Genomic DNA, 24,222 nt, shown 5'->3' on the forward strand with positions numbered 1-24,222 from the left:
TTAAACACGTTAAAACACAGCATTTAAACACTTCCAAGTACAGTAAAAAATTGAAGAAGTAAAATGGAGTGGCATAATTAATCTACTTACAGCCCAGGGAAAGCCTGGGTAAACAAATGTGTTTTCAAGAGGCATTTAAAATAGGTCACATTTTCTGCCTCCCAAACTATACAAGGGAGGGTTTTTCAGACCAGTAGGGTAAAAGTGGGGGGCAAGGGAAGGAGCATGGCCATCTGGGAAACTCTTGGCAGGCCAGATTTGGCCTACAGGCTTGAGGTTCAAGACCCCTGCCTTGGGGTCTTTTCAGAACCAGCATTTATCCCTGGGCTCCCTGCAACAATGAATGCGCAGGCTTCCCAAGCCAAAGAGATGCATTGTTGTTGTCTGCTACTTTAACTGATTTCTGAAAAGCACCTTCCTACCTCTTCAGGTCTGTAATTGCAAAGGGGTCAGCTGGGTTAGGGACAGGGAGATGGCATCTAATAAGAGGTGGAGTGGCTGTTGCTGGAAGACCCTCCCAAATTCCTCCCCTCTCTGCTGCTCAGCCTGATAGCTGCTCCAAGTTCTCTAATCACCTTCCCGCTGTAATGAGTCTCTCATCTCGCTGATGAAAATCAGGGTATTTGGTTATGAAAGGGACACTGTTAATAACACGATCTCCCTCCCACTCCAGCCCCCTCCCAGCTTTCCACACAATTCTCTCAATTAACGATAGGCAGAAATTAATTTTTCCCCGGGACTGAAACAATTGCCTAGTGGAGGATTGCCAGCTCAGATCCAGATAGGAACTTTTCCCAGCAGAGCCCAGAGAAAAGAGGAGAGACCACAGCGATAAGCAGGGCCCTATCAGCAACCACAGGACGCCGTAATACAAATGTTATCCTTAGAAATGTATTTAAAGAGGATATGTTTATAATTCGGAAGAGATTGTCAAACTGCTCTCTTCCCCTCCCACGGCAGCCCCATCCTGCCAGCGCTCAGCTACCACCTCCTCTTTGCCTCAGAGCTCTCTATTGCTTGACATAGGGCTTGGCAGTGATAGTGGCCAATGAACGTGTACCTTCCCTTTTGACTTACTGTCCATGGGATGGATGAACATCGCAGGCACAGTACTTGACATTGGCAAAGACATCTTAATGCCTCGCTGCTTGCTGTTCATACAAGGCAGGGGGAAATGCTAGTGGGATCTATTCAGGGAGGATCTAGGAGTAGGTTCTACAGAGGTGGACCACCCAGGGGCTATCAATGGAAGGGGCAACAGGAATGATGAGTCCCTCACTGGTAAATGGAACCAGAGTTACAAAGGATGGGATATCATCTGATGACAAGAATAGTGCTGGTTCTTGGTAGAAACAATTTCAACCTGGCCCAAAGGTATTTCAAAATCAAAAGCAGTTGAGGTACATACACTGTACTTCATTCAGGGAGCTGACAGCCAGGGATCGGGGAGGGAGCCCGGCCTGTGGCTGAGTTACAAAGCTCTTTAGAGAGGGAGGAACTGTGAAGAATGGCAACTTGCTTAGCAGAGCTTGTGCTGCAATGCTCAAATATTTATATTTCCTGGGAAAAAGCCAGAACTACTGCTGCTGCCAGTTGAACCAAAGGATGTTTATGGGTTCATCCTCCTTTTGCTTCAGATGTCAGCTTTCCCCCTACAGGTGCCATGTTTGAACCTGGCACAGTAGCTTCAGAGTTTCTCACAATCCAGGACTTTTTAGAAACTTCATCAGGGTGGTGAGGAAGAAGCCAGAGAAGCGCAATTGTTGCTTTGTCCACTGTTCACTCTTTCCTTCTGTCTCTTTCAGCTCTGTCCTTCTCAATACCCAGGAAAGATTAACTCCTCTCCGTGCGCCAGAGAAAGTTATTATCATTAATGAAGAATTAAAAGGGAGCGATTAATAAAAGGGCCTTATCTGGTAACGAGGAGGAGCCTGGACAATGGGAGGAAGATGGAGAAAATGAAAAACAATAAATATGAAGTGTAAAAGGAGGCGAGTGCTGCTCCTGCTCTTAGATCACAGCTGCATCTCCTGAGGGGGGAAGGCTCCAAATTGCTAATTACTGCCTCTGAAAAGACCTCTCTCTGATATGTTTGCCGCTGAAAGGCTCCCATTAACGAAGCAGCAATGATGCCGTTTCCCTTTGACTTGCCTTCAATTCCCTCTCTGAGCTTCCTCCCAAGCCGGGAACAATGCGGCCCTAGGAGCTGGCGGCTCCCACAGGCCTCGCAGAGACTAGGCCGGGGGCAGCGGAGTGAGGGGAGCTGAGCCGGCTGTGAAATATGGAGGGGGGAGATAAGGCAAAGACAGAGGAAAGAGGCTCACTCCCTGGAGCCCAGGGAAAATTTGCAGTTATTATGAAGGAGATGAGACAGATTAAAAGCCCTTGTGTTCTGCACTGCCCTTTTATTTAGTGGCTTCATCTCCGAGATGAAAGAAGTTGGAAATGACTTTCTCTGCATTTTGCTGCAAGAAGCTTCACGGCACATTTTTTGACTTTATTCCTCCCTTTGTCTCTTGTCCCTTCTATCTTTCTCTTTAACCCCTGAAAGGTTTAGCCGAGAAGCATCAGGGTTTTTTTTTTTTTTGCAGAGCATCCATGGAGGGAGAGCAAAACAGCTCTTATCTCTCCACCCCCGCCCCTCTCTTGCTAATAAAAGTTGGCCCTTTCATGGGGAAGCGTAGCTGAGTGAAAACAGGGCCTGTCCCAATATGTATGTAGAATCACTGTGCCCCGTTTACCAATGCACTCAAGCTGAAGAGGACTGATGCAAGTACAGTGATTCTTGTCTTAAAATAAATCTGCATACAAAATATTGTACAGGTGTTTACAGAGTTACAGTACTGAGAACTCTGCAACCTCACACTTCACAAACATGAATAAAGACCTATCAACATTGAGAGAAGGAGGAAAAAGCTAAACCACAGCTTTCTACAGAAGAAATCAGGGATAAATTCTTTGCCCCCAGGTATGTGCACAAATTATTTCTCTGGCTCACAAGAAGAGGGCTTTTTTCTATAGAAAGGTACAAGTACTGATACATCTGAATGAGAAACTTAAGTTTTGTATTTTACTCTGAGGAAACCTTGGACCTATAGTTTGGTGAGGAGGGCAGGGGTTTCTCGTACACAGAAATCTGAACAGGAACACAAAACTACTATTTCCATGATTCCTCAAGAGAAATCCTGACAGCCAAAACTCATTTAGGTAGCAATCTAAATCCAGTTTACTTCAAACTTTCCAACAAATGGGTTATGGTAGGGGTGGAAAAACCAGTGGCCTTCCTGAAGTTGTTGATCTCCAACTTCCATCATCGCCAGCCAGCATGGCCAATAGTTAGGCACAATGGAAGTTGTCGTCCAGCAATGTCTGGAGGATATCTGGATTATGGCTTCAGGTTAGCAATATATACTGAAATTTTGTCTATCCCCCTTTTCCCTTGACTCTTTTCCTGTCTTCCAGTATGCCCTCCCATAAATTTTCAGATTTATTCCTCCAGCTACTGTTCCTTCAACAGCAGACTAGGCATTTGTATAAGATGATCTAGATTGTAATCATTTCCCAGCCAAACCCCAATCATCTTCTATGGTAAATTGGGAAAATCAGCTTAAACACAAAACCTTAAAGGCTCTAATAAGAGGGGAATATTGAGATAGGATCATGAAGTAATAGTGGCTGCAGAAGGTCAGAGGCAACCCCCACCACCCACCTCTGAAGTGATCAAGAGAAAATAGCAATGCATATGTGATTAATTGTGGGAAGGTTTGTAACTCTTTAACAAAAAGGTAGAATGTTAATCAGGGGCAATCAGTGAAATAACATAAAAAGTAAAGTGTTAATTGGGGCAATCAGAGAAATAGCCTGAGGTATTTTGCCACCCTAGGTGGGGCAGTGCAATGCAGGAGTGGAGCGAGAATGTATTCTTTCAAAATTGGTGGTACATGTCATACCTTGCTGCGATGTCTCAGAGGATTCTGGAACACACTCAGTTAGCAAAGGAAGGTAGCCTTACCAGAAACATAGTTTGATCCTAGATTTAAGAATAAAACAAGAGTCCTGTTGGATCAGATTATTGATCCAGCTAGTCTAGGATCTGGTTTCCCACAGTGGACAAGCAGATGCCTCTTGGAAGCCCACAAGCAGATTGTGAGGGCAATAGCCTTTCCCTGCTGTTATTCTCTGCAACTGTTTATGTCGCCTGCATCCGGATCCCAGCATGGCCCCAAGGAATATTTGTATTTGGGTGAATCACAGGTCACCTTTTAGCCGGAGGCTGTGACTCTCCCACCATCCTCAGACTCTGGGGATGTCTCCCTTGTAGCATCCCCTGATCCACTACCTTGCAGGACCATATGGCTGTGGAATTTGCCATGGTCCCTTTAAGGATTGCAGACAGCTGTTCTAGGGGGTGGAGCCACTTGAAATTCAGGCCCTGCTAGCCCTTTTAAGACTTCAGATGACTCCAGTTCTTTACAAAGACAACATCTTTGTACAGCTCAGCAAGTGAAACATATTAGGAGCTATCCAGTTTCTTGATTGCTGCTCACCAGAATCTGTTGTGACTATGCCAGTGTAAACTGTTTTACATCTTGTTGTACCTTGATTTATTTCAACCTGAAGTAAAACTTGACTGGATCCACTTTTCTGGACCTGACTTAGGGCCTTGCTAGACCACGGGTTAGCGCGGTGCTCATCCCGTGCTCGTCCCTGTGCGTCCAAAAGACGCACAGGGGATCCTGGCCTCAGCCAGGGCTCGAGCCGCCCTGGCACCGCGCTAACCAAAATCACCTGTAGCGTGGTTCTTCCCACGGTCCTGGTCTCAGGTCGGGCTGAGGCCGGGACCGTGTGTGTGTGGACTGGTCTGCGGCTTTTCCCGGCTATGTGGCTTACTCGCGAGTAGCCAGGAGAAGCCGCGCACTGGGCACAGCGCTCCATAGCCGCACACTGGGCCGGGGGCGAGGAAATCGCGGGGGGGGGGGAGAGATGGGGGCCAGGGGGGACGAGCAGACGGGCGAGCAAGCAGGCGGACGGGTGAGCGGACGGGTGAGCAAGCAGTCGAGCGGGGGGCGGGAGGGCATCAGACATTGGGGGGGAAATCGGGGGAGGGGGGAGCAGGGATCCCTTTATTTTTTTTTTAAAAAAAGCCCTACGTTCTTGTTGGTGCGCTCCTGTACACGTGGCCCTTTAATATTTTTTAAAAATGGCCACCGCAACGGGGCTTTCCCTTACCCTGTCGTGTGTTATATCTAGCTGGGGGCGACAGCCCGCGCTAGCTACAGCGTGGCCTCGCCCCTACTCCCCACCAGATTACCTGGTAGGTCTAGCAAGGCCCTTACTCCACCTGAACCTGTATGCCTCAGCTGACCTCTTCCTTTGTGGTCCCCAACAAACCAGGATAAATGGCTAATTCAATGGGATACTGCCATAGCACATGGTTAATAGCCATAGATAGCCCTATACTAATTCCAACATGGCAGGGACCATTTGAATTTTGCCATTTCCCGGAAATAAATGGCAGATTACACAGAAGAGAGCAGATGGTCTTATGAAAGAAACATTCTTTCATAAAATAAATGCTAATTTCTTTCTACTATTACTTCAAGGTCCTTAGTGATCACAGTGTAAGAGATACTGTCCCCCCCTGCCCTTCAAGGTACAATGCTGTGGAAGCTTCAAGTGGCAAACTGTAACACTTCCAGGAATGAATGAGTGACATGGACCTCATAGTCAGACCTTGTAATCCAATTATTAGAAACATAGATAATTGCGATGGGTGCGTTGATAGCATTGTGGCCTGCGTGCCTGGTACAAAGGTAGCAGACATTGTACATCTGTTAGAATATTTAATTTATAGAATCATTTATATATTGCCCTTTGACCCCCCTATAAAGCTTCTACAAGATGGTTCACAATCCTAATGCAGTAAAAACAATAAAATCAAATAAAAATTAAGTTAACACCCTGTTAAACCCTACTAAAAACCTGACAAAGTAAAAATGTTTTTTTTTTTTTTTAGGCAGGCAGTCAAAACAAAGGGGCTAATTGAACTTTTCCTGGGAGAGAGTTCCATAACTAGAGTGCTGCCGTCAAGAAGGCCCTGGCTTGAGTTATGACCAGCTTGGCTTCTTCAGCAAATGAGTACAGGACATGGTCTCTGATGATGGACAGGTTTGTGCAGAAGAAGGTGTTCCTTCATGTGGTTCAGTTTCTGTACACTCTTCAAAGGCAGCCCCATGTAGAGTGTGCTGCAGTAATCTAGTCTGGAGGTGACCAAGGCATGTGTAACTGTGACCAAATCCACTTTTTCTAGGAAGGGACACAACTGGTGGATCATTCAAAACTGTTCCAATGCACATCTAGACACAGTGGCCGCTTGGAGCCATGTTGGATATAGGAGCATCCCTAAGCTGAAAACCTGGTCTTCAGAGGAAGTGCAACCCCATTCAGAACAGGTTTTATTTCTGTTCCCAGATCAGTTTGTCTACCGAACATCCATCTGTCTTGCCTGGATTAAGCTCAGCTTGTTGGGTCATGCACATCCATTCCATCACTGCACCCAGACAAAAGTTCAAGATTTTCACATCACTTTGGCATCAGTTGAGAGGGAGAGATAGAATATGCTGGGGAAAATGCTGCCATCATGGTATATATGGGTACTCATAACTTTGGGAAATGTAGTTGAGATGTCTTAGAAGCTAAATTAAGGTGCTTAGGTAAAAAAAAACCACAACCACACATAGAATCTGGGACTTACAAAATATATATTTTAAAAATCCTAGCAGTTCCATGTGAAAGCGGAGCTGCAGAGTCTCCCCATGTATGGATTGTGAGACAGTGGTGATAGACACTGGGGAGCACTTGGGGGCAAAGTGAGCCTGTATCAAAGAGATGGGTTCCACCTGAATTATAATGACATTTGACTGCAGGTTTTTGAAATTAAAAAAATTGTAGTATAATTTTAAAATTGATTTCTAGGGTAAAGCCAAGAGGTGCTGAAATGCATCTAATTTAGGACAATTTATCCCATAGGGATGATGTTCTAAATGCTCAATGTCCTGAAATTTAGTATAGGATAGAAGTTGTCAATTAATGAGACAATTAAAAACATAGAAGTAGCAAAATGCATTCAAACAGTTAGCTTTAAAGATAAAATTAATGGAATATAGTTAGTTGTGGATATAAAATCTGCTGAAAGAACAGAGTAGGTCATATAGGAGCTGTTACTGCATGATATATCAAAGACAACACAAATTATAATAAATTAAAAATGTAAAAAACTAATTTCCAGAATGATTTATTGATAGAAATTTCAGCCCAAAAAGCAATATAATTTAGGGAAATATTATTATCCCATGAGCCAAATTCTTTGAATATAAAGGAATCTGAGATGCAGTGGAAATATAAAAGTAATAATTGTTTGTGCCACTGAGAAGCAGGAAATCAGCTAGAGAGTCAGTAAAGCCATTAGAAAACAAAGATGTTAAAGGGATATTGAGGGATAACAGGAGAATCAGAGAAATTAAATTCATTATTTAATTCAGCAGATGTTGCATATACAAATCTAAATATTTGATTTTCTGTTAGTGTATCTGAATAATTATGACTAATAGTGACAAAGAATGCCATTATAGAATTTTTAAAATGACAAATTAAAAAGGTAGATCTCATCAGGTGTTGGCAGTTTTCAAATGTGACAATTTCAGTTCTACAGAGAGGGATATACAAGTCTATACAATAGCATCTAAAATTTTATCTCCAATGATTTAAATGGCCAGCTTGCTTTACACACATTGGCTCTTGAATATCTTCTTCTTCTTCTTCTTCTTCTTCTTCTTCTTCTTCTTCTTCTTCTTCTTCTATTTATTTATATAGCACCATCAGTGTACATGGTGCTGTACAGAGTAAAACAATAAAATAGCAAAACCCTGCCGCATAGGCTTACATTCTAATAAAATCATAATAAAACAATAAGAAGGGGAAGAGAATGCACCAAACAGGCACAGGGTAGAGTAAAACTAACACTATAAAAGTCAGATCAAAATCAAGTTTTAAAAGCTTTAGAAAAAAGAAAACAAAAGAATCTGACTGCAATGTTGGAGTAACATCCCTGCATAATGCCATGCTTTATAATGTGCTTATGTTACCATTGGTACTTGTGCATTTATTTGTTGGCACAAGTATTAGAACTGGATTGTGAATAACGTAAGTATATAGATTTATTTATTTATTTCATTTTTATACCGCCCAATAGCGGAAGCTCTCTGGGCGGTTCACAAAAATTAAAACCACAGTAAAACACCCAACAGGTTAAAACACAATTACGAAATACAGTATAAAAAGCGCAACCAGGATAAAACCACACAGCAAAGTTGATATAAGATTAAAATACAGAGTTAAAACAGTAAAATTTAAATTTAAGTTAAAATTAAGTGTTAAAATACTGAGTGAATAAAAAGGTCTTCAGCTGGCGACGAAAGCAGTACAGTGTAGGCGCCAGGCGGACCTCTCTGGGGAGCTCGTTCCACAACCGGGGTGCCACAGCGGAGAAAGCCCTCCTCCTAGTAGGACACGTTTTACATGTGTTTGCTGTTTAATTATATTTATGTATGATTGTTAGCCATCTTGGAATTCCCTTCATGGTCAGAAAGGTGAGAATTTAAAAATAACATTGCTATGCTTGAAGCGATTAATCAGTTTCAGCGTTATGTATTAATAACTGCAAACAATATTGAAATTGCATCTATCTGGATTTGTGAACTGTCCTGAACTCAAACATAATTTACAATATTCAGTTTTACTCTATGGGAGGGGTGTGGGTTTGCTAACATATATTCTTTCATTATATCTGAAATAGTACTGAAAAGTAGTAAAGGCCGAAGAATAATGACAGAAGAATGAAATGTCATGTCATTTCCCAAAAATGTAATTCCCTAGCAATTGCTACAATATGTTCAGCTAGTGTTCATTCCTACTGAAGGCTTCTCTCTACATGTACGGGGTGCATGGAGCGGGGTGTTATCAGTATGCTGATGACACCCAAATATATTTCTCTATGCCTTTGACAACAGTGTCAGCTAAGGATAGTGTGTCTCCTCTGAATGAATGTTTGGAGGCATTAAAGGGCTGGATGAGGAAAAACAAACTGAAGCTGAATCCAGACAAAACAGAGGTGCTTACTGTCAAAGCCCCCAACCTAGGTTCGGAGGTGTGTCAACCAGTTCTGGATGGGGTTACACTCCCCCTGAAAGACTGTGTTTGAAGCTTGGGTGTGCTCCTGGATCCGTCGCTCCAAATGACAGCTCAGAGAGATGCGACGGCCAGGAGTACTTACTGTCAGCTTCAGCTGATACACCAGCTGATATATATAGCAGATAAGTTGGTCACCGGTACATCTAGGGATGACCATATTACACCAGCTTTAAAATCACTACACTGGCTGCCAATTAGTTTCCTGGTGAAGTATAAAGTATTGGTTATTACCTTTAAAGCCCTACATAGTTTGGGTCCAAGTTACCTGCGGGATCGCCTTCTCTCGTACAATCCGTCCCGCACACTCAGGTCCTCTGGGAAGAATTTACTCCAGTCAGCAAAAACTAGGCTGACAACTGTTACCTAGGGTATGTCTACGCGAAGGGTTTGCCTCAGATTGGCTTTGCGGTAGCAGCACGTCATCTATATGACGCAGCCGCCATTGCAAAGCCATCCAGGGGCAAACCCTGGAAACTCTGCTCCAAAAAGGTGGGGCACTTACCATTCCTCCCCCCTTTTTATTTTATTTTTATTATCTATATCTGCAGATCTCCACAGATACAGATAATAAAAAGAAAAAGAAATGGGGGTGGGTGGGGAGGAACGGGCAGCCAGAGGAAGGAGACGTGGTTTGCCCAGTCCCTCTTGCATCCTCCTCTGGTTGCCTCGTTCCTTCCTCCATTTTTATTTTCATTACCTGTATCTGTGGAGCTCTGCAGATACAGATTATATATTGAAAAAAAAAAGGGGGGGAGGGAAGAACGGCCCTGTTCCTCTCTTCCCCCTCCCGTTTTTTTTTTTTTTTACTTTTCCGGAGGTGTGGGGCTGGAAAATTCGCAATTGCCTTCCTTCCCATGCAGATGCCGGGAAGGAACGCAAGTGCGGGCGCAAGGTGGCTTGTGGCGCCAAAGTGCCGCTGTAAAGATGGGGGCCTAGAGGACCTTCTCTTCTGCCGCTCCCAGACTGGAATGGCCTGCTGGGAGAGATTCGTCAACTTAACAGTCTTCTGGAATTTAAGAAAGCCATAAAGACTGATCTCTTCCGGCAGGCCTACCCAACTGAATTTTAAGATGCCTTTTAATAATGTGCTGCCTTTTAATAATGTATTAGTTTTATATGTTTTTAATCAATTATGTGTATTTTATGGTGTTTTGTGTTTGTGTTGTACCCCGTCTCGATCCAGAGGGAGAGGCTGGTAAGAAAGAAATATTATTATTATTTGCTTGTTTTCTAGTGTAAAACTAAACACTAGTGTGTTATTAAAATCTGAGGTCAAGCTTTAGCAAATGGATGGAATATATATTAAGAGAATAACAATTCAATCCTATCTACTCAAAAGTAAGGTCCAATGCACTCAATGGGACTTACAAGCATGTGTGTATAGGATTGCACTCTACGGTTATAATCCTATTTACCTGAAAGTAAGCCCCAGTGAACCTAGTGAGGCTTACTTCTGTATAAATATGCATAAGATTGTACTGCAAGAGGCTAACAGAAATATGAACAATAACCACTAGCATGGATTTATAAACAACAAATCATGTTAGGCCAACTCTGATTACTTTCTCTGATTGAACCCACAAAATTAGTGGATGAAGAGAATGCCATGTATATAATATATCTAGAGTCCGGCAAAGCATTTGATACAGTGCCTCATAAAACGTTACTCGAAAAAATGAATTGATATTGGCTTGTCACTGTCACATGGATTAAAAGCTAACAGAAGGATCATAAACAAAAGGGAATGCTAAACAGCAAAGGGTTGAATTGTGGGCAACAATGCGGAGGTGGGTACAAGGCTCAGCTTTAACGTCTTTGCTGGTGATCTAGAGGGAACGGATCAAAGAAGTTTACCTGTGAGACTAGGCAAGAAGTGGGGGAGCGAGTTGCAAATATCAGTGAACAGAGGGGAAAACACAACCAGAAATATGGGTAGGAAATGATAGCTATACTAGAAATTTATAATATTTTCATCGAGATGTCCACCACCCTCTGCACACCCCTACTAGACAACAAAGCCGGGGGCGGGGGCAGCCGTCCATCAACACAAGAACCAATGAACTGGAGGAGGAAGGAGAAGGGTGGAGTGGGGTGGGAGAGTGAACAAGGTGAAATAGCGCAACAATGCACTCACACGAAAGAGACCACGGTTGCTGTGCTAATGAAAAGGAGATCAAAATCGCAGATGCATATCAGCAAAAAAAAATTGGCATGATGGAGCTCTAAATCTGGAGCCCAAACCTATATTTGTTTTCATCCTGATTTGACTAACTGCGGCCCTATGCATAAAGCAAAAACAAGTGTCACCAATGTCAAAAAGACCGTTTCCAAAAACATTATCTTGGAGTGCAAAAGTAAAACGACAACAACAAAGAAATAAAGACACAACAACACCACAATATGCTTAAATCAACCCTACTGAGACTACAGCTTCCACGAATAATCTGCCAGGAAAAGAGAGACTCCAGCTAAAGGATCTACCAAGCACAAATCTTAAGTGAATCAATACAAGAATGTCAGAACTTCAATATGGGGGAAATGTTACTTTCATTTGTACAGAGGCTGGAGGTCAGAGAAAGACTCACTGCTATTTTCATAAATAAGAACTGTAGCCAAGAACTGTAGCCAAGCCATTGTATATGCCAGTAAATCAGGTAGGTGAACTGAATGTTAGGGGCGGAGTGGTAGGTCACTTGACATGATTTCTAAACACAAGATAGTTCCATGATGCTTCTAAATTGTCATAAATCACCAGTGTCACACTCGATAAGCAGTCAACAAACAGTCCGTGGTTGAAAGCCGAAGTATCCATCCAAAGCCAGGTCAACAATACAGGAATCAAGGAGGTGTCAAAACATAGTCAGGGTCCAGTCCAAGGTCAGGATAAGTCCAGGCAAGATCAAGAAGCTGGTACGCAAGTGACGAAGACAGCACCAAAACAGTAGTTGCTTCCAGCGTCACTTCTGAATTCAGGGAAGTCTTTTATGAGGAGTGTGGTGATTGGGGATTGTTATCAGCTGCGTGGGCCTTCGGCTAGCTTCTGCCTGTTCCTGTGAAGGGCCACCCCCAAACACTGCCAAGCTCAGCTCCTCCTCCTTCCCATTGAATCCCTCAAGCTGAAGCGCCACACAAATGGATACACATCGAAAAAAGTATCCAAAAAATGCTGTATGAAAAAAGTAGTCTGGCTATAGTTATAGCAGCACAAGCAGTGACTTGGAGCACTCCAGTTATGCCCCACAAATAGCTATCTCTGGTGTAACTCCAGAAAGGTTTTTAGGGTATTGCATAAATATGACAGGCGTGACTGTACGTGTGGTGGCAAAAGCAGGACATTACTGCCATTAGTGCAAGAATTCCCATGGCTACTCGTGTGCCAGTAAAGTACAGTAACAAAGCTGTACTTTTCTTTTTTTACTAATGATGCAACCCAGTACTTGGGACTGCTCAGGATTGGACCATTAAGTAGGCAAATTATTCCATGGCCACTTCCTGAACCTAGTCCTCTGGAAAGTGTATTACATTCATTCAGTTGTCAAGTAGTAAATAATATATGATCCAAGAGTCATTCTCATGACATATTTGAACATGCATCTGATCAGAGAAATCTGACATGAGATAAATCATCTATATGGAAATCATGCCACGTGAATCAGCTCTCTGAGTTATGCTCTGGGAGATAACAAGTCCATTCTTTCTCATCCTTCCAATGTGACCTCACCAATAAAAGCCTAGTTTGCAAGATGCTTCCACCAACCACGGAGAAGAAAAGGTGGTGAATCACTTCACAGCTCAGGCTAGACTAGAATTAGAACAGTCTGCTTCAACCATTAGTCCAAATGTTAATATTGCCTTGTAATTAAGCTGACAAAAATTATAGCCTGCAAATGTATTACTAGCCTGCTAAATGGCTAGTAGCCTGTGTTTCCATACTGGCTGTGGAGGACCGAAGCAGAGGCCCCGCTGTTTCCCTGTTGCCATTGTTAGGCGTGTTTTTTCATTAGGAGCTGATGCATACACATAAGTGGACTTCATAACTGAAGGGTGGATGGGCTTGCAAGATGTCAGAGATTAATGATAAGCAAGCACTTCTAGAGAAGGGAAAGCCCTCCTCTATGGGATGTGGCTGCCAGGGGTCCCCGTGTTTGGTTTCTCAGGGGGAAAATGCCTTAAGGTGCAATCCTATGCATGTTTAGAGAGAGAAAAGGCCTTCATCTCCCAGCATGCCCTAGGCAGTTCTAGGACGTGTGTGTGTGTGTGTGTGTGTGTGTGTGTGTGTGTGTATTGAACTATACATAGGATTGCACACTGACTCCTATTCACAGGGATGCAGCAGATCGCAAGGAATAGCCGCATAAAACAAAGGCACAATAATTTTAAGACTGACATGTTCTTCTCATGAAATTTTATTTTATTTTGAAATAAGGTTAACAAAACAAAAAGAACATACATAATTCATCATAATCACTAAAGAAACAAAGGAATTCACTAATTATAAATCTTAGTCTATAACTGATATTTTTATGGATCATTTGCAATTAAACACTGACTGCCCTATTTTAGGGTGCAATCCTTACGCATGTTTAGCAAGAAAAAAAATCCTACGACTCCCAGCATGCTCCAGTCAGCATTCTGCAGCCGTATTCTACCATGAGCTTTCGTGAATTTTGTCCACTGTATTGAAGACATAAAGTCCTAACCTCAAATTGGCAGATTTACATACACATGCTGGTTGGGAGGAGCGAGAGGTAAGCTACTGCAGCGGAGGCTGGTGGCTCCGAAGTCAGTGGGGCTATGAATCCGCCCTGGTTTTCATTCAGAACCCTAAAGAAGTTATCCAAGGTGAAAAGCCCAAGCCCCCAAACTGGTTCAGCACCTTGGATAGCTCCTTTAGAGGTCCCGCTGGTTCTGATTGAAACCCAGAGTGGATTCACGGCCCCATTGAGATCCGAGTCACCAGCCTCCACTGCTCTGTTGTCAAGAGGGGAGAGCCCCCCCTCCCCCTACCACAGGAAAAGCAAACCAGAGCGGCGGCACCTTCTTCCTCCGCTCGGGTCTCAGCTGGGCCGGCGCACTATCCCAGTCCGCGCGCACAGGGCTCGCGGCGCGCCACCGCCTGGGCCACGCGGAACGAGGCATGATGTGAAGTGACGTTGGAGCATCCGGAAGGGGAGGGAGCGCTCCCCTCCCCCCTTCCGAGGACCGGAAGTGCTGTGTGGAACCGACTCGGCGCCGAGCTGGAGAGGCCTAAGGAGACGGTTGCGCTGAGGGTGAATGAGGCCTGAGAGGCCGTCGCGGGAGCCGGGTGAGGGAAAGAGTCTGTTGCGGAGCTTCGGGGACGACGACACGGAGCCGCGGATACGGGAGAGGGAGGGAAGGCGAGAGGGACGGGCTCGGTCGAGGAGGCCTGTCGTATTCTACTTGAGGCGAGGAAGGTGGGGAGGGACCCTGAGGGAGGAGGCACCGCAGCTCAGGGAAGCCGGGCGGCGGGCTGGTGACGACGAAGGGGCAGTAGAAGAGCCCTGCTAGATCAGATCCTGGCCTGTGTCCCCCCATTGTCCAGCTGGATGCCTCAAGGAAGCAGGACGTGAGGCTAGGAGGCTTCTCACTGTTGCTTCCTAGCTACCGGTGCTCAGTGGCGTGGTGTTGAGGGCCCACTCTGGGGCATGTGAGTAGGAGAAAGAGGTGGTCGGAGGTGTAGGAGGGGGCCATAGGAGGGAGAAGTATTTAAGAAGCGGCCTTATGCTGACCATCTCTCATTGGCCTGTAATCCAAAATACCTGGAGGGCACAGATTTGCCTATCTCTGGATTACGTTGCCTAGCATTAGCTCTCCGTGGTTTCCGGCAGGTGTCTTTACCAGCCTTATGTGGAGATGATAAGACTTGGACCTGGGACCACCTACGTCCAAAGCTTATGTTCATCCATTGAGAGATGGTCTTTTCCTAAGACAGGTGAGTTGGGCAGCAGTCGGGATAAGAATTGGGTTAAGGTTTGAAAGGAACCGGTAACGGGGATGTCTCCACCTCTCTGTTACCTTTGTCTCTCCAAACTCTGGGACTAATATGGCTGGAAAAACAGGAAGATACCTTGTTCTTTGGCAGGCTAGGGGCTGACCATAAAGCGTTACAAACTTTCTTAATCCTTGAGCTGGCCCATTATTATAATTCTGATAACGCCTCTCTCTTCCATGCTTTATGGTAGAAATGCTGGTGGTAGAAATAATTCTAAAGGCTACAGGGGTGCCAGGTAGGATAGATATTATTGTTTGTTATGTTTTCATCCCACACTTTCTCAAGAGAACTCAGGGTGATGCACATAGTCTCTCTCCCACTTCTTACAACATTCCTATAAGTTTTGTTAGGCTGAGAGGCAGTGTCTGACACATATGAGTTATCTTCAGGCTTAGTCTTTTCTTCGTGTTGACCTAGGTAGAAAAGTGGCCTTTGTGGTATGTGAGGCAAATTACATTTTAGTTAACTTAGCTGGAAACGTGAAGCACATGTATTACACATGTATTATTTAAAGGGTAATCATCATTTGTGATACACCGAAAAGCGGTTTTCAGTAGATACCTTGGGTAGATTGAAGATATGTGATGTGGACTTGATGGGCTGGCATGACTGGTGGTTCTAATTCCTTACTTTTATGTTCGCAGACATTGCCCATGGATGAGTTGGTGCATGATTTGGCCTCAGCCCTTGAGCAGACTTCTGAACAGAACAAACTGGATGAGCTGTGGGAAGAAATGACTCTGAGCCCAAGGCAGCAGCGGCGACAGCTTCGCAAGAGGCGGGGACGCAAACGACGTTCAGACCTCACACACCAAGCAGAACATGCTTGCTGCTATAGCGGAGCATCTGAGTCCAGCCTGGATGAAGTTGCAGAAGACTGTCGGGAAGTGCTGACTGCCAACTTTAGTGACTCGGATGACATGGCAGTAGTGAAACGTCATCCAACACTCAGTGCAACTCTCAGGAGTAAGCAGCACTCCTGGCACGAGTCAGACTCATTCACTGAGAATGCACCTTGCCGACCACTCAGGCGCCGGCGAAAAGTTAAGCGTGTGACATCAGAGGTGGCTGCTAGCCTTCAGCAAAAACTCAGAGTATCAGAGTGGAGTTATGAGAAAGGGTGCAGGTTCAAGTCTGCTAAGAAGCAGCGCCTATCTCGCTGGAAGGAGAATGCTCCCTGGACATCATCTAGCCGAGGGCTGTGCGAGTCTGCAGAGACCAGGACTTTCCTCAGCAAGGGGGGAAGGAATGAGAGGATGGAATGTGAAGCAGATGAACAGAAACAGGGTTCTGATGAAAACATGTCTGAATGGTGAGATGTACAAGGCTTGCTTGAATCAGGCTCTGTTAACAGTTTGCTTTATAGTTGCTTACAAGTGGATGGTCCTTCCTTTAGGTAGTTTCTTTCTTTTCTTTTGGTCCATTTTCTTTACGGGGATAACTTACTCCATTATTCTCTGAAGACAGCACTTTGTGTAGTGTCAGTAACCCTTTTCTGAAAACTTGTTTTGCAGAAGACATGTAGACAGATTCCAGTATTATGTGCAAAACTTTCCCCTTTGATTTCCAATCTTTATTAGAAATAGCCAAAAAAAGCATGATTGATTTTGTTGCTATTATTGTGCATTGTCTTCATCGCATTCTCTTGTATATCATGTAAAAACATGTACATGTTTTTTTATGATATATGTTCAAATTATTTACCATCTGGTATTTTTCTAGGTGTTTCAGAGGTAAGTGCTTTTCTGAAATGGAAGGCATATTGCTAGGAGATTGCTACTATTTTGAATACTGTCAACAATATTTTGTACTTTGTAGCCATACAGTGCATGCTGATAGTTGCAGTAAAATTATGATGATTCCAGGTGTGAGTAGGGATGCTACGTGGTAGTATAGCATGGTCCACATATATTGTGTGTAGTTCTACAGACATTTGCATTTGTGTGCAATAAACTTGCTGTTTCCAGCTCTATGTAAAATGTGATGGATTTGTATCTAGCGCATACCCTCTATGGCAGAGGTGGGCAACTTGCGGGGGTAGGGCTGTATGTGGCCTTCAGTCTAGTTTCATGTGGCCGATGGCCTGATTTCAAAAGCCCTTTGAAAGCAATTAGTTCAGATCTTTGGTAAGAGTGATCTAACCCTTCTGTGGCAGTCTGCTGATCAGAGAGAGAAAAGGGGGCCAAAAGAAAAGGGGGTGGTAGCAGGAGAGTAAGAAGAGGTGGCCCTGCCCACCATCAGCATGCGGCCCCTGACAGATTACACCTTTGAATTGGTCCCTCAGTAAAGAAAATTCTCCGCTCCTGCTCTAGGAGGTGTGAACTGAGCAAATTGATCATGGTTTAGATTGCAGCAAAACTCAATGATTTGGAAAGCACTTTTACATTTGTCCCAGCAGCCTGCTATAAAATCTAGAACCATCTTGTTAGTGGCACCTCAGTGGAATTTCCTGCCCAGGAGGTTAACATGGTCTCATTTTTATTGGCGCTTAAGCAGCAAGTGAAAACTTTTAATTCAGAGGTGTTGGCTGAACTTTTTGTTTATATTTTTAACTGGAGAAATGTCTTTATTTCTTGCCTGATTGTGTGAAATTTTGGATCTATGGTTGTATTTGTGGTAAACTAATCTATTATATTAATGCATAACATATACATTTAATACTTAAATAATAGCTGAAGAAGAAACTTTTGAATTTTGATAGGATGATGAGCTTATGCTAGGTTATGGGAATGCTGATCACACAAAATGTGCCACACCATGGGAGAACTTTTGACAGAAATGTACAGAAAGATTGCAGCCTGTCCATACTCCCTTGAATCTTGTCTTTTGCATGAATTTTTAAAATCAGTGGTATTAAATATGTTCCTCAATGTCAGAATTAGTGACTCATGGAACATCAAGCATTTATAAACAGATTCCCAGTGACGAGAAGTATTTGCCCTTTCCTACAAAGGGACTAACGTTCAGTATTTTCTGAAGACTTTATGAAAATCCATTTTTGGACTGCCTGTTTTCCTGTTCTCTCCCCCCTCTGCATCAGCACGCACACTTACAGTTTTCCATGTCCTATATAGATTACGTTCTTCCACTTTATCTTTCCCATTCAGGAATCTGAAGGGAAAGCAGAGACTTCTGATGCTTTGCTGACTGAAAGGTCAATGAACATGAATGGGTAGAATACATAGATACACAGCTCTGAACTTCATTTTAATATTTCTTTACTTTAAGGATGGTATTGGATCCAGGGAATAAGTTAGATTTGTGGATTTTGGTATTGCTACCTTTGTGCTGAGATTAGTTGAGTGAGTTGTTTTATTGTTTATTCATTCAGTCGCTTCCGACTCGTCGTGACTTCATGGACCAGCCCATGCCAGAGCTTTCTGTCTGCTGTCGCCACCCCCAGCTCCCCCAAGGTCAAGTCTGTCACCTCCAGAATATCATCCATCCATCTTGCCCTTGGTCGGCCCCTCTTGCCTTCCACTTTCCCTAGCATCAGCCTCTTCTCCAGGGTATCCTGTCTTCTCATTACGTGGCCAAAGTACTTCAGTTTTGCCTTTAATACCATTCCCTCAAGTGAGCAGTCTGGCTTTATTTCCTGGAGTATGGACTGGTTTGATCTTTTGCAGTCCAAGGCACTCTCAGAATTTTCCTCCAACACCACAGTTCAAAAGCATCTATCTTCCTTCGCTCAGCTTTCCTTATGGTCCAGCTCTCGCAGCCATAGGTTACTACGGGGAATACCATTGCTTTAACTATGCGGACCTTTGTTGTCAGTGTGGTGTCTCTGCTCTTAACTATTTTATCAAGATTTGTCATTGCTCTCCTCCCAAGAAGTAAACGTCTTCTGATTTCCTGGCTGCAGTCAGCGTCTGCAGTAATCTTTGCACCCAGAAATACAAAGTTTGTCACTGCCTCCACGTTTTCTCCCTCTATTTGCCAGTTATCAATCAAGCTGGTTGCCATAATCTTGGTTTTTTTGAGGTTTAACTGCAACCCAGCTTTTGCACTTTCTTCTTTCACCTTTGTCATAAGGCTCCTCAGCTCCTCCTCGCTTTCAGCCATCAAAGTGGTGGCATCTGCATATCTGAGATTGTTAATGTTTCTTCCTGTGATTTTAACTCCAGCCTTGGATTTGTCAAGCCCAGCACATTGCATGATGTGTGAGGCCAGGCCTTTTTCTTATCAACAAAACCAAACAAACAAAAACTAGTACCCATCTTAGTTCCTCGGAGCCCCAAACTCAAAGTGGACTCTAACATTTTTAAAATATCAAAAGAAAACTTTCAATTTGTTTGGAATATTTGTGGACTGTATATTATGTAAATACTTAATTACATTTATTCAATTGGTATCTTCCCAAAAATAAATTAAATGGCTTGAATCCAGGTTGCTGATTTTGCTAGGTATTTGAGGTGCAAAAACATCAGTATGGGTAAATACTTTGTTGTCTGTCAGTTTATTCTTTGCTCTTGGCAATATATATTTTGCTGCCCAATTTCTGGGATCCTCTGCTAGTTCAAGAGTTGGCTGTGTGGTATTTGTGTGCATGTGCGGCTTGTGGCTTAATAATGAAAGGTGTGCACAAGATTTCTTTTTGCTACAGAGTACCAAAAAGAGTAGTTTCCCGCCCTATAAATAAACTATAGTGTATTACCCGGTTTTATAACATCTGCTCACTTAACTCTCCCGTGCTTGTGAAAAGCACTTCACTGTTCTGCGGGCTAAAAAAGTTCAACTAGAAATATTTGATAGTGATTCCTATTAATGTAATAATATCAAACTATGCAGCAGAGGTATATAGGAATGCATCTGGAGTATGTAATGACCTTCAGTGTCTTCCTATGATCTTTTCATATGATGAATATTTCCTCTTTTTTCTTTAACTCAAAACCTCAGAGGTATGAATACCCCCTCACCCCCCCCAATAGTTAACACCTTCTTTCCTTAACTGCTGCATATAAATAAAGTTTCTATTGTTGTGGTAAAAAAGAGTTTAGATTATTATTTAGGTTATTTAGATTTCTCCAGCACCTTGAATTCATTTTCCTAACAATCATATTAATTGGGGAGATTGCAGCATGAAACTGCTGAATTACAACTTCTTAAAGAAGTTCAGTCATCTCATCTCAACTGAATCAGTTTTTTTTTTTTTAATCCCACTGCAGGCGTTGTTTAGTTTACCATTGCGAGGATGTTTCTGTTATCATTAATACTCTTTTGTGAATGGTCACTATATCTATTTTTACATACATTAAGCTTTAATGTAATTATCATATTTGTACTTTTGCAGTTTACTTCCCTTTAACCTCACCAATGCTTCTATTTCCCTCTCTACACCATGCTTCTGGTGAAGTGGACTCTTGTCCACAAAAGCTTATGTTTTAATTAATGTATTAGTTGGGTGACAGTAGATTCTTTGTTGATTTTTTTATGACTCTATGGCTTTTTAATAAAACATTCAAATTTAAAATCATAGTGAGATGGCAGGGAAGTGATCATGTTAGAGTAGGGTGACCATATGAAAAGGAGGACAGGGCTCCTGTATCTTTAATAGTTATATAGAAAAGGAAATTTTAGCAGGTGTCATTTGTATGCATGCAGCACCTGGTGAAATTCTTTCTTCATCACAACAGTTAAAGCTGCATGAGTGCTGCCCTGTTTTGTATCTGGTCAAGAGGGCAGGGCTGTTAGAGATGGTTCAATTGGCCTCTCTATTGTAGGAAAATACTTGGAGTATGAAGTAGCACAGGCTAGTACTTAAATTTTTTATTTAGAGTTTCTTCCAGACTTGCCCTTCTTCAAGCGGAAGGGCTCCTTCAGTTCACAGAAGGGACTGAGATCCAGTAGAGACTCCTTGCTGGAGGACTGGGTGAAACAAGTTTTGTTGATTCCCCCCCACCCAACACTCTCCCAACCCTGTGGAGCAGTTTTCCAGGGGTGTGGGGAAGGACTGCCAGAGAGGGAGGAATAGGCAAAAATGGCCTCCACTCCTTCCTCCTTTTTATTTGGAATCAATTGGCATTCCTAATGTGTCAGGGGATTACATACTAAATGTTTTGAGAAGAAAAGTGAGGATTTAGGGGGCATTGTTGAATTAATTGGCTACTTAAGATACCATAGAAATAAAGCATTGAATGTTTTGGATTTTTTTTTCTAATGGCATTGAGTCATCTCCAGGGTAAAATTGAACTGAGGATCCTTCATTAATTTACAGACTGGGTTTGGATCACACTATAACTAAAGGTGGGTTAAATAGTCAATGGTGGATTATTGTGTTGTCTGTCAGGACTTTTTCACACCAAAGTTGGTTATTCGACCAAAATAACCAACGCTGGTTATCATGTCAGGCACATTGACTCAGGAGTCAGTCCTATTGTGGGGCTTAGTTCTTTGTGTATTTAGCATTGCAGTCCTAAACTTTGTGTTCTCTAAAACCTATTTGCTTATCATGCACTTTGTAAGCCATATTGACAATGGCATAGTTTGGAGGTGGCAGCAGTAAAATTACAGCCACCTAATGTTCATCAGTAAAACAGTAGCTTTATTGCAAGGGCCAGTCAAATTGGTCCAACTCTTGGACTTGAGGTACTAGCTGATTATATCAAATTTCCTTTGGTAGAACTAATTAGACGTCTGTTCTAGTGCTTGATTTCTGAAATGCCATGCTGAATGTCCCTGTTAGTTGACGTGTTCCACATCTTGTTGAATGCTAGGCTATGAGACTACCCACTTGTTTTCCCCCTTTGTAGTTCACTCATTTCTTCTTTGATAGACAGTGCATTTTGTGATAGCCTGAAGTGGCAGTTGAGAGCCCGGCTGAGCTGGTGCATTAGAGGTTGCATCACAGGAAATTAAAAAGAAAAAGAAAGAATCCCCCACTCATAGAAGGCAAGTGTCAGAGACAGAGTGTTCTGCCTCCCCCTCCTCCTTCAGCCCAGCCTGACCTTCTGCACCCCCTCTGTGCCTCTTGTTTTCTTATTTTTATAGAAAATCAATATCCTTCCTGACACAAACAATAGCTCAAGAGCAGGACTAAATGGGGGAGAGCTGAGATCTGTCCATCACCTCTCACTTTAACTCTTCGAAACTATTTAATTATAGGCATGCTTTGCTCCAGGTGTTTGCAACAGTGCAATTGCTAAATGAGGGCCATTTTAACCAAAGATTGGATGATCAATAACTCTCTATAGCAATAGCTTGTTGGATCAATAGCATTCATTATTTTGTGGTTAAGGTAAGTAGCCTCCATTGTAACTGGAGGTCATTAATCAGTGCTTACTGGACTGCATGGCTTGTAGTAAAGGATAGCATGCTTTTCCATATGTGCATAGTGCAGAAACTGGAGTCCCTTTGCAATAACTTTTGAGCTGGAACTGCAAGGAGAAGGCTGGCTATAGCTCTGTAGACTTATTAGGACTATCTAGCGATTTATTTATTTAGATTTGTTCCACCACCCTACCTTGAGGATGTAGAGTGGGTGATGGTACTTCTAAAACAGTGGTTCTCAACCTGTGGGTCGGGACCCCTTTGGGGGCCGAACGACCCTTTCACAGGGGTCGCCTAAGACCATTGGAAAACACATATTTCCGATGGTCTTAGGAAACTGTATTGACTGAACTATGTCATGTATCATCTTTTGTATTATTAAAGCTATTGTTATGTATTATTTTCATTAGCAAACCATCCCATGACAATGGATTGTGTAGAGAAGAACGAAAATAATTTTATGGTTGGGGGTCATCACAACATGAGGAACTGTATTAAAGGGTCGCGGCATTAGGAAGGTTGAGAACCACTGTTCTAAAACAACCCTCCATAAACTGTAACAGAAAATATATGATAGCCGTCTTAACACTGACTTCTAACAGCTAGCCTAAGCAAGAAGGCATTGGCTAGAAGATTTCCAGAGGCTATTGGTGTCCATTGTAATTGCATGATGAGCTCTACAATATTGCTTTCTGAGACTGCACAAAAATCCATTTTAACAACGCACTGTGGTGTTGAGCTGTTGTCAAGCATTGTATCTTCCATGTCTGTGTGTAAGTTCATGTTTGTCTGTATTACAAAAGGGAGATCTTTCTCGCCTCTGCCCCCACTTAATTTTGGAGCATGATGGTTAAAAATAAGATGGAGGTGGCTGCAAAGTTGATTATAATAGGACTTCTAGCACTTTCTCCATGAAAATGTCAAAAGACAGCTCAGAAGGTGGTATGTTCGGTGTTTACTATAGCTCTACATCTCCAATTAGTGATCTTCTCAAATCAAGATGTATTTAGTACTTGTGGTCTTACTTCATTAAACGAGGAGGCAAAATCCTGTATAATCTTGATATTAGTTGGAAAAGTTTTCATATTCTAGTAGGCAAAAGTATTAGAAGTTCTGGGACTGGCTAAGAGACTAAAATATTTTTAGCTTTTTAAAAGGTAGGGCTTCCAGTGATTAACAGGCATTATCCATCCTGTCCCAAGATGCAGACTGGGGGGTGCATATCAATCAAGAAATGCCCAATACTTCTTTTTATATCCCCACCTTCACAAATCACTGATATGGTGATTATATCGCTAGGCCACACAGTTCAGAACAATGGGGAAATATAATTTCACATGCAAATCTGCCAATTTTTGGTGTTTTGATACAGTACAACATTGGATGTGTCTTCCACTACTCCCATGTTAACTCTATTTTTGCAAAGTTACTGTGGTATCTTTTGTAGCTCAAATTGTACCCTAACTGCTTCACAGAGGCTTTATAATACTGCAAAGCTTTTTTTCCTTATAAACACAAAGGTGCCAAAAAGAGTTATTATATTTGACCTTACATTTTGTTACACTTGTATCCCACAATATTCTATTTGTTCAACTAGAAAAGATTAGCTTCATAGCAATTGTGGGAAATGAGAGGGATCAGAAGTGTCCTCCATTTTTGTAGTTAGTTTGGTTTTAGGAATTATGGGGTTCAAT

General features: G+C 42.8%; 1 protein-coding gene across 3 annotated transcripts in view; it reads left to right on the top strand.

The window, feature by feature from the left end:
- Nucleotides 1-14,443: 14,443 nt before the first annotated feature.
- GPATCH2L (G-patch domain containing 2 like) overlaps nucleotides 14,444-24,222 on the top strand; it is a 37,706-nt gene continuing 27,927 nt past the window's right edge. For all 3 annotated transcript variants that reach the window (XM_063117913.1, XM_063117911.1, XM_063117914.1), the window contains exons 1-2: nucleotides 14,444-14,554; nucleotides 15,907-16,574. In XM_063117913.1, coding sequence (XP_062973983.1) covers nucleotides 15,916-16,574 — 659 coding nt within the window. In that variant the 5' untranslated portion in view covers nucleotides 14,444-14,554; nucleotides 15,907-15,915. The remainder of the gene's footprint in view (nucleotides 14,555-15,906; nucleotides 16,575-24,222) is intronic.

Source organism: Elgaria multicarinata, chromosome 2 (assembly GCF_023053635.1).
Source record: "Elgaria multicarinata webbii isolate HBS135686 ecotype San Diego chromosome 2, rElgMul1.1.pri, whole genome shotgun sequence".
Taxonomy (NCBI): domain Eukaryota; kingdom Metazoa; phylum Chordata; class Lepidosauria; order Squamata; family Anguidae; genus Elgaria; species Elgaria multicarinata.